General features: G+C 44.2%; 1 protein-coding gene across 1 annotated transcript in view; it reads right to left on the bottom strand.

Moving 5' to 3' along the window:
* MGAM (maltase-glucoamylase) overlaps nucleotides 1-18,587 on the bottom strand; it is a 161,387-nt gene that overhangs the window by 129,309 nt on the left and 13,491 nt on the right. The window contains exons 5-16 of the mRNA XM_037138991.2: nucleotides 14,758-14,878; nucleotides 13,686-13,795; nucleotides 12,993-13,144; nucleotides 12,263-12,434; nucleotides 8,589-8,688; nucleotides 6,304-6,416; nucleotides 5,901-6,026; nucleotides 4,485-4,616; nucleotides 4,218-4,334; nucleotides 3,251-3,364; nucleotides 1,511-1,595; nucleotides 52-169 (exon numbers count right to left, since the gene is read on the bottom strand). Coding sequence (XP_036994886.2) covers nucleotides 52-169; nucleotides 1,511-1,595; nucleotides 3,251-3,364; nucleotides 4,218-4,334; nucleotides 4,485-4,616; nucleotides 5,901-6,026; nucleotides 6,304-6,416; nucleotides 8,589-8,688; nucleotides 12,263-12,434; nucleotides 12,993-13,144; nucleotides 13,686-13,795; nucleotides 14,758-14,878 — 1,460 coding nt within the window. The remainder of the gene's footprint in view (nucleotides 1-51; nucleotides 170-1,510; nucleotides 1,596-3,250; nucleotides 3,365-4,217; nucleotides 4,335-4,484; nucleotides 4,617-5,900; nucleotides 6,027-6,303; nucleotides 6,417-8,588; nucleotides 8,689-12,262; nucleotides 12,435-12,992; nucleotides 13,145-13,685; nucleotides 13,796-14,757; nucleotides 14,879-18,587) is intronic.

Here is an 18,587-nt window from a genome sequence, read left to right as displayed (position 1 = left end):
GCAAAATCAGTAATTCACCATGCGGTAAGTCCCTAACAACAGTGGCCTTACTCTGCTGTGGCGATAGCCATGGAGTAGCCGTACAGGTTGTGGACGTCGTACTGCTTGCCCCAGTGCTGCACTGCATCCATGCAGAGAGTCTTGCAGAACAGGTACCCATCCAGGACTCCTGGGAACAAGAGGGATCAGAGAGCCAGCACTGGAGGTGCACGTCCCCTGCTCCTTGACCATCACAGACCCTGACATGGTGCTCCCCAGGCAAGCATTTACTGGGGCCACCCTGTGAATGATCACCCAGCTTCCTCGCTGTCAGAGGGATCTAGATGGGGCCGTTTCTCTGATGTACAAAGAAATTGTGCCGGCCCACCACGTTCTTCCCCGCCCCCCTACCCCAGGCACTCTTGTGACTAGAGGCAGGCATTTGGAAGCAAGAGGATCCAGGTGGATTTGAGATTCAATCTGAATTCTTCAAACTCAGCAAAGTTAACAGGTTCAAAGATATAAATATTGGATGACAGTAAAAATGAATTTCTCAACCCTTCTCTCCACTGACCCAATATTATAAAGGGCGATTGCCCAATCTCTCTTCCATGCATGGATTCTTTCCTGCTCTGATTGCACCACGCTGGTTCAGAACCAAATGACCTTTGGCTCTTAACCATTGCAAAGGGTTCTTAATGGCTTATTGACTTCTGACCTATTGATCTTTCTAATTCATACTGCATATTAATGCCAGGTTAATACTTCCAAACCATTTGTCTATTGCATTTCCCTTTTATTAAAACATAAAAAGATTCTCTCATGAGAAGAATAAAGTATGAGCTGCTTAACCTCTCATCCAAGTCCTTCAACATTTGGTTCTGACCCAGGTGCTCCAATTTCCTATTTCCCACCAGATTGGAACTCATCATAAAATGCTATAATAATTCTAGCAGCTCATTCCTTTCTGGTTGAAGATACAATTGGCTGGAGAGCCTCTAGCTTTCTTCAGACTACAATAACAACTGTGAGTTCAGGGCCACACTCTGAGGGGTAGTGCTTTTGCATCATATTCACTGACTTTGAATTTGACCTCTTAAGCCATTATCCTATGGTTCAGGTCTGTTCTTCACACTCTTGATATCAGTACACTTGACCCTCATCTAAAAACCAAGCCTAATTACCTGGTCTTTCTCCAGTAAATCCTGATATGTGGGGGAGACTCCAGAGCCACACAGACTAACCACTAGCCACTGGCTTCTGCAGCACATCTTCACTAGAACTTCCTCTAGAAACAGCTTGGACTATAAGTAGAAGGAATAGATTGCTCTTTTTGAATTGTTCTTCATTTAGAAAAGCATGGAGTGTTTTGATTTTCTTTCTTAGTTTTCTTTATATATCACCCACATTCTCCTTTCCATATGTGCTCTTATGTACAAATTCTCTTGCCAAGTTGCTCATACATATCCTTATGAACTTAAAATACCAAATGTGCATTGCCACTTTAATCAGACTAACCACCAAGACTTACTGGGAGTGAATGGGGGATAATTTAGATTGCTCGTTGAACATCCTGAAACTGAACCATCAATGAAGTTGGAAACCTCATTCATATCCTACAAGACCAAGAGCAAAAGTTATTAATAAAAGATGACATGTCAGCTTATGTTTTACTAATGGTATCCTTTTTGAGGAATCAGAAAAAATAAACCCAGATGTTTTAAAGAGGTTCTTATGTACATGGAGAGAAATAGAATTTACTATATTCTCTATACATTGAAGATTTCATGAAGACAGTTCTTAAAAATACCTTCAAAATTATAGATGTTTGTAATCACTGACAACAAAAAATTTCCAACACACTAGTTGAAAAAAGATTTCAATTTATATGATTCAATATAGATTAACTTACACATTCTCTGTATATCCAAATATAGCTATGAACACACACACACATAAACATGTACATAAGCAGAGAGAGTGAGAGAACAAGAATGTGCCAACAGCTGTGCACACGAAGGGCCCGGAAGATACATAGCAAAATATGTCTTTGGTTGACATCATTTTACAAGACTTTGCTTTCATCTCTTTATCTCTCTGTATTGTTTGAATTGTCTATATTTCTCTTATAAACAGACAAAAAGTTCAACTTGAGAGCTTCCTCGGTTTTGCTAAATGTCTGTTGCTTTGCATTTGTTTTCATTTGACAATATGTGAGATATTTGTCCTTCCTGCAGTCACAGCTTTGTCATGCACCTGGGTCCTCTGGCTCTGATCAATTTATCCAATATCTCCACATGAAAGGGCTTTGAATGGATAATTGAACCATTTGTGTACTTGTGACAATGTAAGGAGTATACGACCTGTGGGTATTTCTATTTTGGTTCATTCATTTGTAAAAGAAGTGCTAGAGGGGCCAGGGTACGGGGGACTGATTACTTCCAGTTCCAATGATCTGATTTTCATTCTAAGCTAGCTGCTTTGGTAAGATCATTTGAATAGAAAAATAGGGAGTTTGGACATCAAGTAGTTAAAAATCATGAGCACAAAAGAAATACACAACTTAACAGACAATGAAGGCACTGAAATTGTTAAAGATTTTGCTTTCCTTGGTTCAGTCATCAATTTAAATGGAGACAGCAGCCATGAAATCAAGAGAAAGCTGAGATTCAGAGGGACAGCAATGGAAGAATTAGGAAACACCATCATGAGAAACAATGTGTGTCATTAAAGACCAAGGCCAAGCTCATCCATGTGCTTATGGTTGCAATTACTATGTACGGATGAGAAAGTAGGCAGTGGAGAAGGCTGATTCCTTGGGCCAGCAGGAAGACAAACAAAGGGGTTCTAGAGCACAGGAAGCCTGAAACATCGCTGGAGGCAACAATGACAGAACTGAAGCTGTCCTGTTTCAGACACATCGTGAGAAGGCAGGTTTTTTAGAAGAGACAGAATGCCGGGGAAAACAGAAGGCAGCAGGAAAATAGGAAGCCAAATAGGAGATGGATGGACTCCATAAGAAACCACAGACATGAGTCTCAGGGGCTGAGCAGGGCTGCTGAGGATGGGACATCGGGACATCGGTCATTCACTGGGTCTCCAGGGTTCAGAGCTGACTCAATGGCACGTGACCCACGCAAAATAGGGAATGCTTTCTTATTGCCATGCTTGCTTTCCTCTCCTTCATCCCCCCCTCTGATCCACACCCAGGGATATGGATATACACAGTCTGAATGTTGGTCCCCTAATAATCTGAACATTAAGAACTCACAATCCAGATTCCATCAAACTCCACTTGGTTGTGGAAAAGCTCAAATTCCTTTGCCCACCAAACAGCACACTCAGGGTTGGTGTAATCAGGAAACACAGTGTTTCCAGGCCAGACCTGTAGGAGAAGAAAGAAAACCAATCAGACTAAATAAAACGAACACAGAGTAAATGAGAGTACTTTGAAAAAAATTCCTAATAAGATCATAGCAACAGAGGTACCTGAGCACAGGTCCTTGTCAGGAATGTAACGCACTTTGAATACCCCAAATAAGTGTCAGGAGGAGTCCATCACTTGAGGGAAAACTTACTTTAAAAAATTGGTTATGTCCTTGCTAGCCTCCAATTCTGGTTCACGCTTCCTCCCACTTTCTCTACTCCCAGTTCTAGGAATAGTAAATGAGGGAGAGTACTGCATCAGGTTCCGCGGGTCCGTTACAGACTGTGGGCTCTAACCACCAGTGACTTCTCTCTTCCTTTCCGACCCACTCCCCCTCAGACACTGTGTACTTGGCTCTGCAGTGGGTTGGAGATGAACCAGCAGATAACAGCTTCATGGAAGACAAGGACAAGGGAAAGTTTGAGAAAGAAGCAGTCAAACTTGTCAAATACTATGGAGACTTCGAGTAAGAAAAGGGATGGAAGAGTTCCATTGGATTTGCCAGTGAGGAGCAGCATCAGTAAAGCGATGGGAGGAGAGAATAGACTGCAGTCAGTGGATGAGTGAATGGGTGTGCGATGAGGAAGTGGATGTTCCATTCGGGGGCTGTTGTGCGAAGGGGCTTGACTGTGAAGGGAATGTAGCAGCCGGATAGGATGGCTGGCAAGTGCTGGGGGATGAAATGACAGGGAAAGTGTAGCCCCAGGATACATACGGCACCTGAAAATGTGAAACAGAACCATCTCACACTCACACACACACACACACACACACAGCCCCTCCTTCAGCCCTCAGTTTCCCCATAAGTTACCTCCCCAATGAGTGGAGTCACTCCGTCTGAGGCATGGACCCATATCTTCATAGCTGAGCCCCTGTCATATGGGCCGTAGGGATCACTGGAGGAAGAGTTGTTGGAGATGGCCGGATCCTGAGGAGGGGAAAAACACAGTGAAGGACCGAGCTTTAAGCTAAAGGCACTATAAGGAGATTGGGAATTAGGGGCCAAGGAAACAGAGCTGGGCGTAATGACAAGGAAGAGCAGTCTCTGGGCTGAAGGGGACATGAGGATGGTGCATACCATGATGATGACCAGTTTCTGTCCATTCTCGTGCAACTCCTGAGCAAACTCTGAAAAGCCTCTAAAATCCACTGGGTTATAAGTGAAGTCCTTCCTCCCGTCCATATAATCGATATCAGCATGCTGGACATCCTGAAAGAACGCACAGGTACACAGCTGAGCACTCAGAAACTTTCCAGTCATAGGACTCGGCCCAGTTATTAGTGTTCCTATTCAGGGTACCCAGTGACTCTGTGCTGGGCTCTAAACAGGGCTTTAATCAGTCCCTGACATCTAAGGGCTCCTTTTTCCAGGGGTAATTTCAAAACAAAGGGCCCATTATTTCTCTAAGGCCTGGCCCCGCCACCGAATCAAGTTAGCTGCATCATCCTACCTTGTCTCACTTGGACTTTGGCATTAATAACCAACCTAACAAATAAACCAGAACAATGATAACCAACCACAATGGATATCAAAAACATAGCCATTCCCCTAATTCCACCTAATCCACAGGATGAAGGGAAGAAAGAACTGTCTTCTCCCTCATGTCATCACCCTGCATTTTGTAGGGTTGCTCCTCTACTTCAAGTCTTCTTTGGTGACTACTGTTTCCTAATTGAACCTGTATGAACATAGTGGAGCCCAGAATGAAACTGACTCTTGCTCTGGAACCGACGTACCTGCCTCCTGTGAGCTGGGATGGGAGAAAAGAGGTTTATTCCAGAGACTATTGGGTTTTTCTCTTTGTATCACTTGTAAAAACCTCACTCCGCAGTGCACAATAGAACCATTCAAATTTAACCATTTAAACATAAATATATTTCATTATGTGTATGTCCTGTATCCTTTAGCTCACTTAAATTAGGAAAAGAGAAGTCTTGAAAGTGAAATGCATTATGTAAATAAAATGCATTTTATGAAGGATAGTTGATACAGTAAGCATAAAAAATTTTACTAATAAAAAATGTAATAAAAAATATAGACAAAAACAGATAATCTCCTAACCCCATAATTGTTGTCTCTTAGTACTATTTCCTACTAAAAGGAACAAGTTCCTTGAAGGATGGAAGAATAATCCCCAAAAAAAGTCTAATATTCTAGATACAGAAAAATCTTTTTTAAAAGATTTTATTTATCATTTTTTAGAGGGGAAGGAAGGGAGAAAGAGAGGGAGAGAAACATCAACGTGCGGCTGCCTCTCATGCGCCCCCTACTAGGGACCTGGCACAACCCAGGCATGTGCCCTGAACGGGAATCGAACCAGTGACCCCTTGGTTTGTAGGCTGGTACTCAATCCATTGAGGCACACCAGCCATGGCCAAATACATAAAAATCTTTACATTAAAAAAGAAACTCAGGGGGAGAAAGTACAAACAATTAGTCTTATTCCCCAAGGGAACACTTTTATTTCAGGAGGATTTTTAAAACCTTGCTTACGTAAGGGAGCTGCGCCGCTCGGTTTCTCTCCACGACTTCCTTCATGTTGTCTAGGGAGCCGTAGTCGTACCTACTGAGATGGAAACCAAGTGTCCAGTAGGCGGGTAGGGCTGGCCGTCCAATGAGCTGAAAGGAGTATTGGAAATCAAAGTTAGCAAATGCCCCATTTTAAACAAAACCTTTACCAAGCATTGGTTTGGTGGTGCAAAACACCCCATTTTCCAACACACTTTTTCATTAATGTTAGGCTGTAAGTCTACTTTCCTGGTCCCTCTACCCATCACTGAGGGCAGGGTCAATTTGTAATAACAGATTTATGACAGCTACTTATAATAGCAGATTTTCATGAGTCACAGTTGCCTGTCGAACTTGCTTTCCTTGGTGCTATTTGGGATTTTCTCACCTCCAGGTACTCCTGAACCACGTGTTCCGGCGTATCTCCCAGGAACACATAGAAGTCCAGGATGCCCCCGATGGTGCGGTACGTGATGGCTGGTGTGGGCTGAAGGACGACCTCTTGACAGATTAAAAATGAAGAGAATACAAATTTGAATTTATTCTAGAGTTACAATCACAAAGCTTTAGACCAGAGGCCAACAGTCGTCCGAACATTAACAAACTGATCCTCAGATTTTGCACACACGGGGCAAACTCCAATCATCAAAGTCTATCCCCCCCAGTACACAGGAGTCCAAGCCTTGGCTCTGTGACCAATTTTGATCATCAGTGACAGGAGGGTCTTAGCTCCTGCATCAGGACCCAGGCTGCCGTGAGAAAGCGGCCAGTTTCATGAAGGTGGCCAGAACAAGCCACTGTAGTGTAACATTTATTTTAGGCTGAAGACATTCAAGTTTCTGAAATATGTTATCAACCTCAAAGCAGTGCCTCCTAAAAGTACTCAATTGCCATAAACCGCCTCCCCTGGAGCAACCCTGATTTTCTCTGAGACAATGAATTAGCACCACATCCAAACAGATATTGTCACACAAGTATCATACCTCCCACTGTCCTCCTCAGGGCTCATGTGCTTTCCCATTAGTGCCCTTTACACCTCCCACCTCCTCTAAGAAGCCATTTATTTGTTTCATCATAGTGCTTTTCTCCCCCTCCCATTCACCTATTAGGATGCTATATGTAAGCCCCAAATTTAACCACCTCTTTCAGGTACCCTTCCCTGAGCATCTTGAGTGTATGTATGTTACAGGTCTTTCCTCCTGCTAACCTATCCTTTGTCAATTTGATTCATAGTCCATCAAACACTGAACTTAAGTGGGTATAGGACAGAAATGTTTTCTTTGACGTTCACAACTATATTAAACACGCCGTGTCTGCCCTGCCCTCCATCATTATTGCAGGAATGTAACCCAACTGGACACACGGGGGCGGTAGCCTCAATGAATCTCACATGATGCAGGAGCCGATCTGAAAACAAAGTCAGAGAGGATAAATAAACTCAAAATCACTTTAAGCCCCAATCACGGCTCTCGGAAGTGAGGTCTCCCCATGCTCCTGGTTTGCACTGAAGGATAAAAGTCCTCGAAGTCTACTGAAATGTCCTCTGTGGCCATAAAAACAACTCACACAGAGTGCCTCAGATCCCAAAGCCTTTCCACTGTTTCCTGGTTCCTTTCATCAGTCTGAAACTGTACAATCCTTACATTATCTCAGTCTCTTCTTAGACGTCTAGGTGTCTCAGAGTCCCCTACAATTCTATTAGGTGCATTAGAGCCACTTTAGATCACCCAGGATGATTCTCGAAATAGTCTGTAGTGAAGGGTCAGGTCATAGTTTTCAAATTTATAATTCTCTGCAAACTGATACTTCTGGAAAATGACACAAAAATGAATGGCTAGGAAAAAGTTGGTGTGTGCACTTGGATGCAACGACGGTGCTTACACTTGAGTCCTGTACTTGTCTTACTACAGAACTGAAACAGCTTGTGAACCCTCTGTTCACAAGCTGAACCCTGTGGGCCATGCCCTCAGGGTCATGGATCTGGTCCACTGATACTCAGCTGAGAAGAGGATGGGGATCAATGCCCACCATCAACCCTGGGAAATTCTGATACATCTCTTCTTCCCTTGTGGTGATTGATTCATTGCCACCAGGAGCTGTTGCTGGCCACTGAGAATCCCTGATCTGGTTTAAAACCCTCAAAGAGGAGGAAGCTAGCTGATTTCTAGACCCCTACGATGTCACTCTGGTCTTACACGATCTGTCCTTGCTTTGCATGACCCTTGCCACTCAACTGGACCCTGCTCCCCTTGGAGTGTCTGAATGTGACACTCACTGCTCAGTTGTACATCCCTGGTTAGGCCCAGCTCCTGCCATCAACAGGCCCAGAGCAAATGGCTGGTTTCTACCAAGGCTTATATCAACCCTCTCCTGGATGGACATCTAAGGAAGGAGAAGAATAAATCGGTACAAACTTCCCCTGAGTAGATTACAGGAACAGGTTTGCTGTCTTAACTCTGTGATAGAAAATATTCCAGTAGAGGAGACACATTCAGGAGAAACATAAGCTCAGGGAGAAGCCCTGCCCATGGCTACCGTAGGTCAACACACAAGGCCTTAAGCTGTGGCTCAGCCTTTCCTAAAGGTCTCCATTCCTTTCACCATCGTGCTATAAGAGGCAGACTGAAGACCACTCTGATGCATATTTTCGTGAATATCCCTTTAGTCCTTTACCCATGGCATTGCTGTTCATCAGAAACACTCCAAAGGACAATCCACTAGCATCTTCAAGGCACAGGAAGAATGTCTGGGCACCATACAAGTTAGTTCCATCCTGTAGAAACATAACGAAAAGCCAAAAATTCACAATGTGAAAGGCTAAACTCCACTTGGCCAGAAATGACTGAGGAAATCAGTGCTAAACTAACCATGTGAGTAACTTACAGGAAACTTCTGGTCCAAGAAGACACAACTGCACTTTGAAAATGTAACTTTGATATTTACTTGATGTTCCCATTAGTGAACCAGTGTTCCCTGATTAAATGAGCCAACTGTGACCACTGAACTAGAAAGAATGTGAGAGTCTGTGATACCTGTTAGGGCATGGGAGAACAAGAATTTTGCAACAAAAGCTCTGAAAGGCTCTTCTCTCCATGAGGTATCTCTTATCTGACCTAAGACCATCTGCAAGAGCTCCATTAGGCCTTAATGTGAATCAGGCCCCTTTCTAACATGCAACTAGATGGAGCTCTCCTCAAGATATCTGCCCTGCCAGCCTTCACAATGGGAGAGTTCAGAACTTGAGCTGGTCTTCTAGACTTCAGAATCACACAGTAGTTCCCGAGTGGGGCTGCAATGCATCTCAGCCCAGTGAAAACAGAATCCCTGGTGATGGAAGGAAGCACTGATGGTTTGTTAAGTTTCCCCAGGTGTCCCAGTGTATTGTTATGATGAGGAATCACTGCTCTTGAACAGCATTTCTCAAAATTTGGTGTGCGTACAAATCATATAAGCATCTTAGGTAAATGTGGATTCCAATTCAGTAGGTGGAAGAGGCAACTGAGAGCCCATATTTCTCACACAGGAGTGTCCATGCTGGACAGGTCGAGTGGCCAGGACCCGAGCTCCTCATGAAAGACCCATCACCAGCCATTCCCGGACAAGCTGCTCCAACTCGACAGCTTTTCTATTTTTCTGATGGGTGTACATATAGTACGGAGTAGGGTTTCAAGTTCAAAAGGCCAGGGATCAGATCTTATCTCTGTTACTTACAAACTTTTTTATTTTTTTTACATTGAGGGGGTTATTTGGATTTTCTGAGCCTCGGTTTCCTCATCTGTTACATGGAGTAAATTATACTTATCATCTTTTTTCAGAGTTTTTTTTGGGGGGTAAATAGTAACAATGTATAAAAATAGTCAGTAAATTACTCTGATGATCTCTCTTCATCTAGCCACTGGTTCTGCTTAGTCAGGAAATTTGCTGAGTAAGACCTACACTGCTAATCCTAGAAAGGACCTCTACCCAGAGTTAGCAGACAAAGCAAAACAAAACATACGAGCAACAGAAAAAAGAAATCAGGGGACTTCCGCCAAGATGAAGGTATAGGTGGATGTGCCGTGCCTTCTCACACAACCAAGTTTAGGGACAACTAAATATTAGCAACACAAAACACAGCCAGAACACGGAAAATTGAACTTTTCAGAAGTCCGTTAACAACAAATTCTGCAGCCTGACCGGTAAGGGGTGAAACCAGTGGCTGGTGGAGCAGGGTTGCACAGGAGGACTCGGTCAGACGGGCTCAGGCGCGGAATCCAGACGCAGAATCCAGGCGCAGGGTTGGACCTAGTGAGCGACCGAGCGAGTGACCAGGCGAGCGACCTCGGAGGAGACAGCGGGGAAGCGGTGCTGCGTGTTGACTGGGGTCGCCTATTTGTGCGCGAGCGGACAGGCAAGGGAGTGGGCAGTTGGACCGGGGCCCGGCGTCCCCGCGGCAAGCGGCAATAGAGGGCGCCGCCATTTCCTCGCTCTGACCACGCCCCCACATACAGCGTCACAACCCAGCGACCTGGGAGTCCAAGGCGCCTCTTCTCACACTTAAAGGGCCAGAACAGACCAAAAATGTCGCAAATTCTCAAAATCCGAGCCCATAGACCTAAGCGATGAAGAAATAGCAAAACTCTCAGACGCACAGTTTAAAACACTGGTTATCAGGATCCTCACAGAACTGGTTGATTATAGCCACAAATTAGAGAAACATATGAAGGCGAAACTAATTGAAATGAACGGAATTGCACAGGAAACCAATAATGATGAAAAGGAAACTGGGACTCAAATCAATGGAGTGGACCAGAAGAAAGCAAATAATGGACAAACAGAAAAGAGTCAAGAAGCAAGAATTCAAAGAAATGAGGAGAGTCTTAGGAACCTCCAGGACATCTTTAAACGCTCCAATATCCGAATTATAGGGGTACCAGAAAGGGGAAAGGCACAGCCACCAGTGGAAAACTTATTTGCACAAATAATAAAGGAAAATTTCCCCAATTTGGCAAAGGAAATAGACTTCCAGGAAATCCAGGAAGCTCAGAGAGTACCAAAGAAGTTGGACCCAAGAAGGAACACACCAAGGCACATCATAATTACATTAGCCAAAATTTAAATGAAGGAGAGAATCCTAGAAGCAGCAAGAGCTAAGGGGACAGTCACCTACAAAGGAGTTCCCATCAGACTGTCAGCAGATTTCTCAAAAGAGACCTTACAGGCAAGAAGGGGCTGGAAAGAGCTATTCCAAGTCATGAAATCCAAAGACCTACAACCAAGATTGCTCTATCCAGCAAAACTTTCATTTAGAATGGAAGGACAGATAAGGTGCTTCTCAGATAAGATCAAATTCAAGGAGTTCATCATCACCAAGCCCTTATTATATAAAATGTTAAAGGAACTTATCTAAGAAAAAGAAGTTAAAGAAACATGAACAGTGAAAGGACAACAAACTCACAGTTATTAACAACCACACCTAAAACGAAAGCAAACTAAAAGGACAGCTAGATCAGGAGCGGAAACATAGAAATGAAGATCTCAAGGAGGGTTAGCAACAGGGGAGTGGGAGGAGGAGAAAGGGGGGAGAAGGTACAGAAAATAAGTAGCATAGACAGTAGATAGAAAATAGATGGGGGGGGGCAAGAATAGCATGGGAAATATAGAATCTAAAGGACTGGAGACACATGGTCATAAACTAAAGGGGGTAATGGTGGGGATGGGGGGGTAGGGTGGAGGGGAATGAAGGGGGGAATAGAACAACTGTAACAGCATAATCAATTAAAAAAATAAAAATTAAAAACAAAAACAAAAAAAGCAGAAAAAAAGCAACCATAAAACTCTGTTCTTTCACTGCCCTAAATATCCTTCACACGAAGAATGATCAATACAGCAGTTTTTTAGTTGACATTTTGTCCTATTTTGCTGACAAACCTGGTCAGTAGTCCATGATTGGTAAAGGTCAATCTGAAATATGCAGATTATAACAAACATTTTGTGCAGAGTCCATATCAGTAATGTTCTCTCCGAAACTAGTTAGTCTAAAAGGAAGATACAATGAAAAGTAGTCGACATTCACTGTCACTTTCTACGTGGCAAACGCTCATCCAGGGACTCTAGAAGCACCAATTCATTCAATTCCCATTGCAGCCCTTTGGGGCAGGTACATTGCACCCATTTTACAGATGAAAAACTGAAGACAGAGGTAAACCAGCCCAGAACCGAATAGCTGGTAACTGGCAGTGCCAGCATTTAGACCCAGGGGGCCTCCCCCAGCATCTTACTCTTAACCATTACACTGTGATGCTGGGAGTGACCTTCAAGAATGAGGCTGCCATGTTCAGTGCAGACAGGCCATCCCCAAAGCTTACCCCATTAGGGGTAGTGTCCCTGGCGAAGATCGGCCAGGTCTTCCAATTCATGTCATGGCGGTACTGCCGGTGCACATGTTCCCCCAGTCCGTACACGCTGGCGCTCGGCAGCCGGATGGAGAGCTGCAGGAACTGGTCAGCAAACAGGAGGGGCCCAATGCTTGAGTCAAACCTGGACACCAATAGAAAACACAGTGATGGGTGGGCAAATGGGGTGGAGAGAGAGCACAGCTGCTTAGAAGAGTGGTCTTTCTGTGTCAGTGACTCAGTACCCCCACTTAACTGGCCCCATTTGTCCCCCCGTGCATTTTCCCAGGGACACCAAGAAATCAGGACTTCTTGAGGGCAGATGCCATGGGGCACACTTCTTAGATGTGTCCCATAGACACCCTATCACACGACCTGAATACCATTCTTACATTATAGTAGACGTTCTGTAAACAGCTGCTGGTGAATGAATGTGGTTAAGTGAATGGAAGGAAAAGGGTGGCGGGGAAATGGCACAGCTCAGTGCCTGGTTTATAATTAAGGCGTAGTAATAGCATTAAAAGGGGTGGAGGGAGGAGGAAGGCAGGCTGAAAAAGAAGCATATGCATTAGGAGGCAGAGAGTCTGGTCTCCAACAGGGTGCCGGTAACCTTCAAATACATTGTTGGAATTACCCCTTCCTGGGGCTGGTGGAGCTCCCTCCCCTCCCTATTCTGTCCCCCAGGGGGGTTTTCCGAACTTACAGAACACGATCGTTGCTTCTTCTGGTCACTTTGATGCTAAATGGCTGTTTAGAGACCTCGACTTTATAAGCCAGGGAAGAAGCAGCATTTCCCTTGAAGGCTTGGACATGTTCATGGGGCACTTCGTACCGGTCATTGTTTTGGTCAGTTAACTGTCCAGAGAGATGAAGGAAAAGAAAACCAAAATGAAAATGTCTGTTTTCCCAAAATAGAAACCTCACTGCCAACACCAGTGCTTCCCAATATCTGGGCTCAGGGTAGTGGATCTTGGGTCCAAAGGCTACCATGTCTAAGGTGCATGCATACATTATATTATCAAATTCAGATATTGAACACTTGGGTATAAGTTAGTCTTTAGGTAGAAATATACACTCCAAGTCTACAGAGATGAAGTCTCTAGAATTTTCCAAGAAGTGATCATGTTTTCCTTCCCTACTACATTTCGTATGGTATTAAGGGCAAATAAATGAAAACCAAAGCTCACCAGTCAGCTCTGTAATATATATTAAGAAGTCTTAGTCCCACTGAGGTAAGACTAAGATGCCCTCGACACACAGGTGTGAAGTAAGAATAATGGCAGAAGAAAAATATACCGCTATTAACAAAATTCTCTGTCTTCTAGTAATTGCAGTCATCAGGTAGGAAGCCAGAACCGCACAACAAAGATAAAAAAAATAATAAACCATCAGTAACCTTAAAGTGGAAACGACTAGACGTCTGATATTCCGCTGTGAGAAGGACATTGTTGACATCATTTCCAAACAGGGACGGAGAAGGCAACCTTTGCAACTGGGCTCTGAATCCTAAAATACAGAGAGAAAAAGACCAATGCAGCTGGCTGTGTGCACTCACGAAAGACGGGAGAAGGGAAGGGAAGGACACAGACCCCACCGTGCACTCACACAGTCTTGGGCCAGAATCTGAAGCCAGACACTGTCCTTACCTCGTCCAAAAGCCACGCCTCTCTTCCACAAAGTTTTGTTGGAAACCTCCCCCCAAAGGCCTAACTCTCATTCCACCGGCCCAACAGGGACTCTGTTAATCACATGCCCTCCACACTCTCAGCCCTCAATGTGCATATATACCATATTCCGTCCTGATTACTTTCACATTACATTACAGGTGATATACACACCGATGCCATCTCCCTGGTTAGGTAAGCCAGGTGAGAGTGGAGACCTTAGAAGAGTCTCCAGATGGGGAGCATATCTCTTTCTTTATACTAAGAGTCCCCCCAAAGTATATAGTCACCCTCTGTGATCCCCTGGATGGTCATTAGTATGTTTTGCATTTTAGGGTGGAAGGGAAAAGAGGGAATGTTTAGTCCATGCACAATGACACTGGTTAACTTTTCTAAAAGGTTGTAAAACTTGGAATTGTTTTCCCACCATTAAAACCACATTATATTAGCATTGTAAGTAGTTTCAGATTACTAGGTCCAAATCCCTGTCTTTAAAAGTTAGAAACTTGGAAACCAAAGAAGCCATGATATTTGTACAAGGTTACAAAGGTACATAAAGGGACAGCCAGGAGTTGAGTATGTCTCTGAAAGCCCCAGACCCAGTGACCTTTCCTTGACACCAAAATAAGTTTCAGTCCACCTTCCGTCACATGCCTGAGTGTGGCCATGAAGAGGGGCACAGCTACCTCTGCTGGTCGCTTGGGCTCTCACCTGGAGCAAGCAGAGCTGATCCCTGGGGTGTCAGGAGCTCCTGCCCCTGCCCCTCGCCCACCCCGACCCCTGACCCTGCCCCGCCCGGATTACCTGCGTCTGTGTCTGCCAGGCTGCCCACCAGCTTGTAGCCATGGCTCTTGGAGTAGTAGCACCAGGGCACGCGCATGGCCCCCTGAGGCTTCCAGCAGCAGCCACGCTGCTCACACGTGGCCTGCAGTGAGAGATTTAGTCAAAGTGACCCCATCTGTGACAAGAGCTCTATCACTTATCATTTGAGCATGTAATACCATTAACTTCATTTTACAAATAAGGGATCTGTCATTTAGAGAAATTGTGTTATGTCCCAGTTGACGCAGAACTTGTACTCGGAACCAATTCTTCTGGCGAATGTCCTTCCTTCTCATTGTCATTACATCACAACAGAGGGATCATATGCAGTCCATAGCTCTCATTACAACAAAACTGAGGAGTTTAAGCATTCTAAACTGCAATATAGTTATATCACCAGCAACCAAAATTACCATCGGAGCTTCACGTATATAGATTTTGGCTTTAACAAGAAAGCAGCTTTGCAATCAAATGTATTCAGAAGCTTTAAAATCAATTTGCTCTGACATTTGCTATGACTTTTAATATGCATCTTACCATATACAGGAATATATATAAATGATATATATATATATATATATACACATGACATATATGATATATGACATCTATTTATTTATTTACTCTCTCAACTCTTCCCACGGAAAGTAATTGTCCCTTGAAACCCAAATAATTCCAATTTTTCTTTGAGAAAGGGGCCTCCTCATACCACAGTTAGTGACTGAGTCAAGTGGAGACTAAAATGAAGACAACCCATTCCCACCTCCTTTAATTTGGGAAAAGCAACCAGGTTAAATACTAAAAAGTACAAAGAAGCCTCTCTTCCTGCATGTGGCTAGACTGAATGACCGTAGAATGTAGCAAAAATAACGTGTTAGATCGGTCCACAGGAAGATGGTGTCCGCCGGCTGGCCGGCTCTCCTCCTCTCACTCGGTTGGAGCCTTGCTCTGGGAGAAGTGACATGTGTGGTGCAAGGAGCTGAGGGAGGTCCATGGCCTATGGCAAGCAAGGAGCCGAGGTCCCCACTCCACTGGTCCGTGACAAGCTGAATCCTGCCATCAGTCACATGAGTGAGCTGGAAAGGGATCACCCGCAATCACAGTGGACACCATGATTCTGTCTTCTGAAAGACTTCCAGCCAAAATTACCCAGCTAGACAAAGGCCAGACTTCTGACCATAGAAACTGGGAGGAAATGATGTTTGCTGTGGGAAGCCATTAAGTTTTTGATAACACACCTTGCAGCAATAGATAAGGAATACATCCTGTTTCAGCATTTTAGAGACGATGCAGCCGAGGTAAAGGTTCACACGGGTGAAGTGGCCTACCAAAGTTTCTACACTACGGAGAAGGCCCAGGCCAAGCCTCGTTCTCTTCTGCTGGTTTCCTTTTGTCTACAGTTGGGGTTGAGTATCTGCTGAACACATTTTTCAGGAGGACATGGTGTAGACCTATGAACAGTTAGATTTAATCACATGCTAAGTTTTAAGCTAATAGCCAATATCAAGGATGGAAAAACTACATCCATCTGTGGTTTACATTGCTGTGAGGTCAGGTGTCACTGTGAACTCAACTTCAACCAGCAGTTTTTGCTTTTTCCCTTAAAAACACACTGAGATGTAAGCTCAGTATCACAGGAAAAGAGTAGGTGTTTGAAAAGGGTGCTAGGTAGAAGTTTCCCTACGCTCCCCAGAGCTTCACCCTCTCTTCGGCAAACTGGGAAGGGCAAAGATCAAAGAGGGGCCCAAGCAGGAAGAAAAGGGACCAGTGGGTGCTGGCCAGTGCAGTGTGGCTGGAATGCCCAGCCTCTGCAGTGTGGCTGAGTCGCTGTGAGGAGACGTGGGAAGGGAAGCAAAGCATGTCGCACACAGGCAACAGCATGAACACAATGCCAAACCCAGGAAACGCCGGGAGAAAGGAGCTCAAAAACATGACGGCCTGAACCGAGGGAAGGCAGCAGAAAGAAGGAGTCCCAACACACAGAAATGCCCCCTTCAGTTGGACATGAGAATCACAGTCTAAGAGTAAATTTAAAATTTAAGGTAAGAAAACGTGTATAGGGCAGTGGAGGGGTAGAGAGTAGTAGATTAAAGCAAAATGAATAACACAAAGTGAGACCTTAGGAAAAAATTGTCATGTCAATTATCTTGTTCTAAATACTTAACTCTAAAGATAAAGATACTCTGATTGTGTTTAAATAAACAAATTTGGCTAAATTTGCTTAAAGGGCACATCAAAAATCGAAGTTCACCAAAGAACCAAGAGTAAAAGTGGGTATAACAGATATATGAGAAGAATGCTAAGAAAAGGCAGTACAACTATGGTAATATCAGACAAATAGGCTTGAAGTAAAAATTCATTATTAAGGAGACATTGAGTCACTACTCAATGATAAAAGGTTCAATTTACCCGGAAACTTGATATGCAACTAATAATAAAGACTCAAAATATTTACAGAAAAAAATTTAAAGAATGAGAGAGAGAGAAAGAGAGGAAGTTAATTTATTTGAACCCACAATCCAAAATGCTAAACTTTGTGGCATTTGACCCCATATGGAAGTGCTTTTGTTTCTTTCCCCTTTATATTCTTCTTTTTCCTTTATTTCTAAGTCTTTTATTCTCTTTTTTTCTCATTACATGATTTCATTCATCCTTAAATGGCTGCTCCCAGCTGCTGTGTATCAAAAACCAACCTCCTATACATGATTCCCAAGGTCTTCCAAACTCCAAATCCACCCTTTCTGTTCAGCCTCATCTCTTCCTATTGCAAGCAGGCAGGTCTCCAGACTAACCCAAGAGAAGGTCAGGATAAGATGTCAGATGAGGGAAGGAGCCAAACACTACAGGAGTCTCGGTAAGGTCAGCAGGACTAACAGGGATGACTCCCACCTTAGCAGGCTTGCTGCTATTCTGTGTCCTAGCAGCCGGTACGGGCACTGCTTTATCCCGTCCTGGGGATTTCCTGATCGTTAACTATCAATCCAATTGCATCTCTCTGTTGCCTTTGAAACAACCTCTAATTAGTTTTGCCCCCTCACTCTGCTCCAGTCTGCACTTCGTCGGCATTTTCTCTACCCTGAGCTCTTCACCTGGCTCTGGCTGCCTTCTGGGCCCTCACTCCAGCTTCCCCCATCCTCATCCATGTGCGCCAATTCAGCCAATACCGAAGGCTCAGGTTAAAACAATTTCCACTTTCCACAGCCCCTGCCTCTATGACTTTGTCCAGATTATGGGCTGAATTGTGTCCCCGGGAGAAATATGTTGAAGTCCTAATCCTCAGCACCTCAGAATGTGATCTTATTTGGAAATAGGCTCATTGTAAATGTAGTTAATATGAGATCATACTGGAGTAGAGTGGGCTCATAATCCAATGTGGCCAGTGTCCTTAAACATGGGAAGTTTGGATTTGCAGAGATTGAGGGAGGGAACTCCATGGGAACGTGCAGGCAGAGATAGGAATGAGGTGGCTACAAGCCAGGGAATGTCAACACCCAGCACAGTCATCAGAGGCGAGGAGACAATCAAGGAATAGAGTCTTTCTCAGACCCCTCAGCAGGACCAGCCCTGCCCTCATTTTGATTTGGGACATTTAGCCTCCAGATGTGTGAGAAGAAAAAAAAAAACAGAAAATTTACAACTGTCTTTTGGTATCAGGACCCCTAGATAAGCCATAGCATCAACCCCTGAGCGCATTGCACATCGTCCCAGCCCGGGAGCAACAGGACGGCCTCAGGGACACATGGGAGAGTGCCATGCACCCAGGTGTCACCTGCAGCAGCACCCTATCTGTGTCTGATCCAGCTTTGCCACTT

The sequence above is a fragment of the Artibeus jamaicensis genome, unplaced genomic scaffold (assembly GCF_021234435.1).
Source record: "Artibeus jamaicensis isolate MK-2021 breed Jamaican fruit bat unplaced genomic scaffold, CSHL_Jam_final scaffold_2172, whole genome shotgun sequence".
Lineage (NCBI taxonomy): Eukaryota > Metazoa > Chordata > Mammalia > Chiroptera > Phyllostomidae > Artibeus > Artibeus jamaicensis.
The sequence above is the reverse complement of the archived record's forward strand: the minus strand, read 5'-3'. Positions and strand labels throughout refer to the sequence as shown.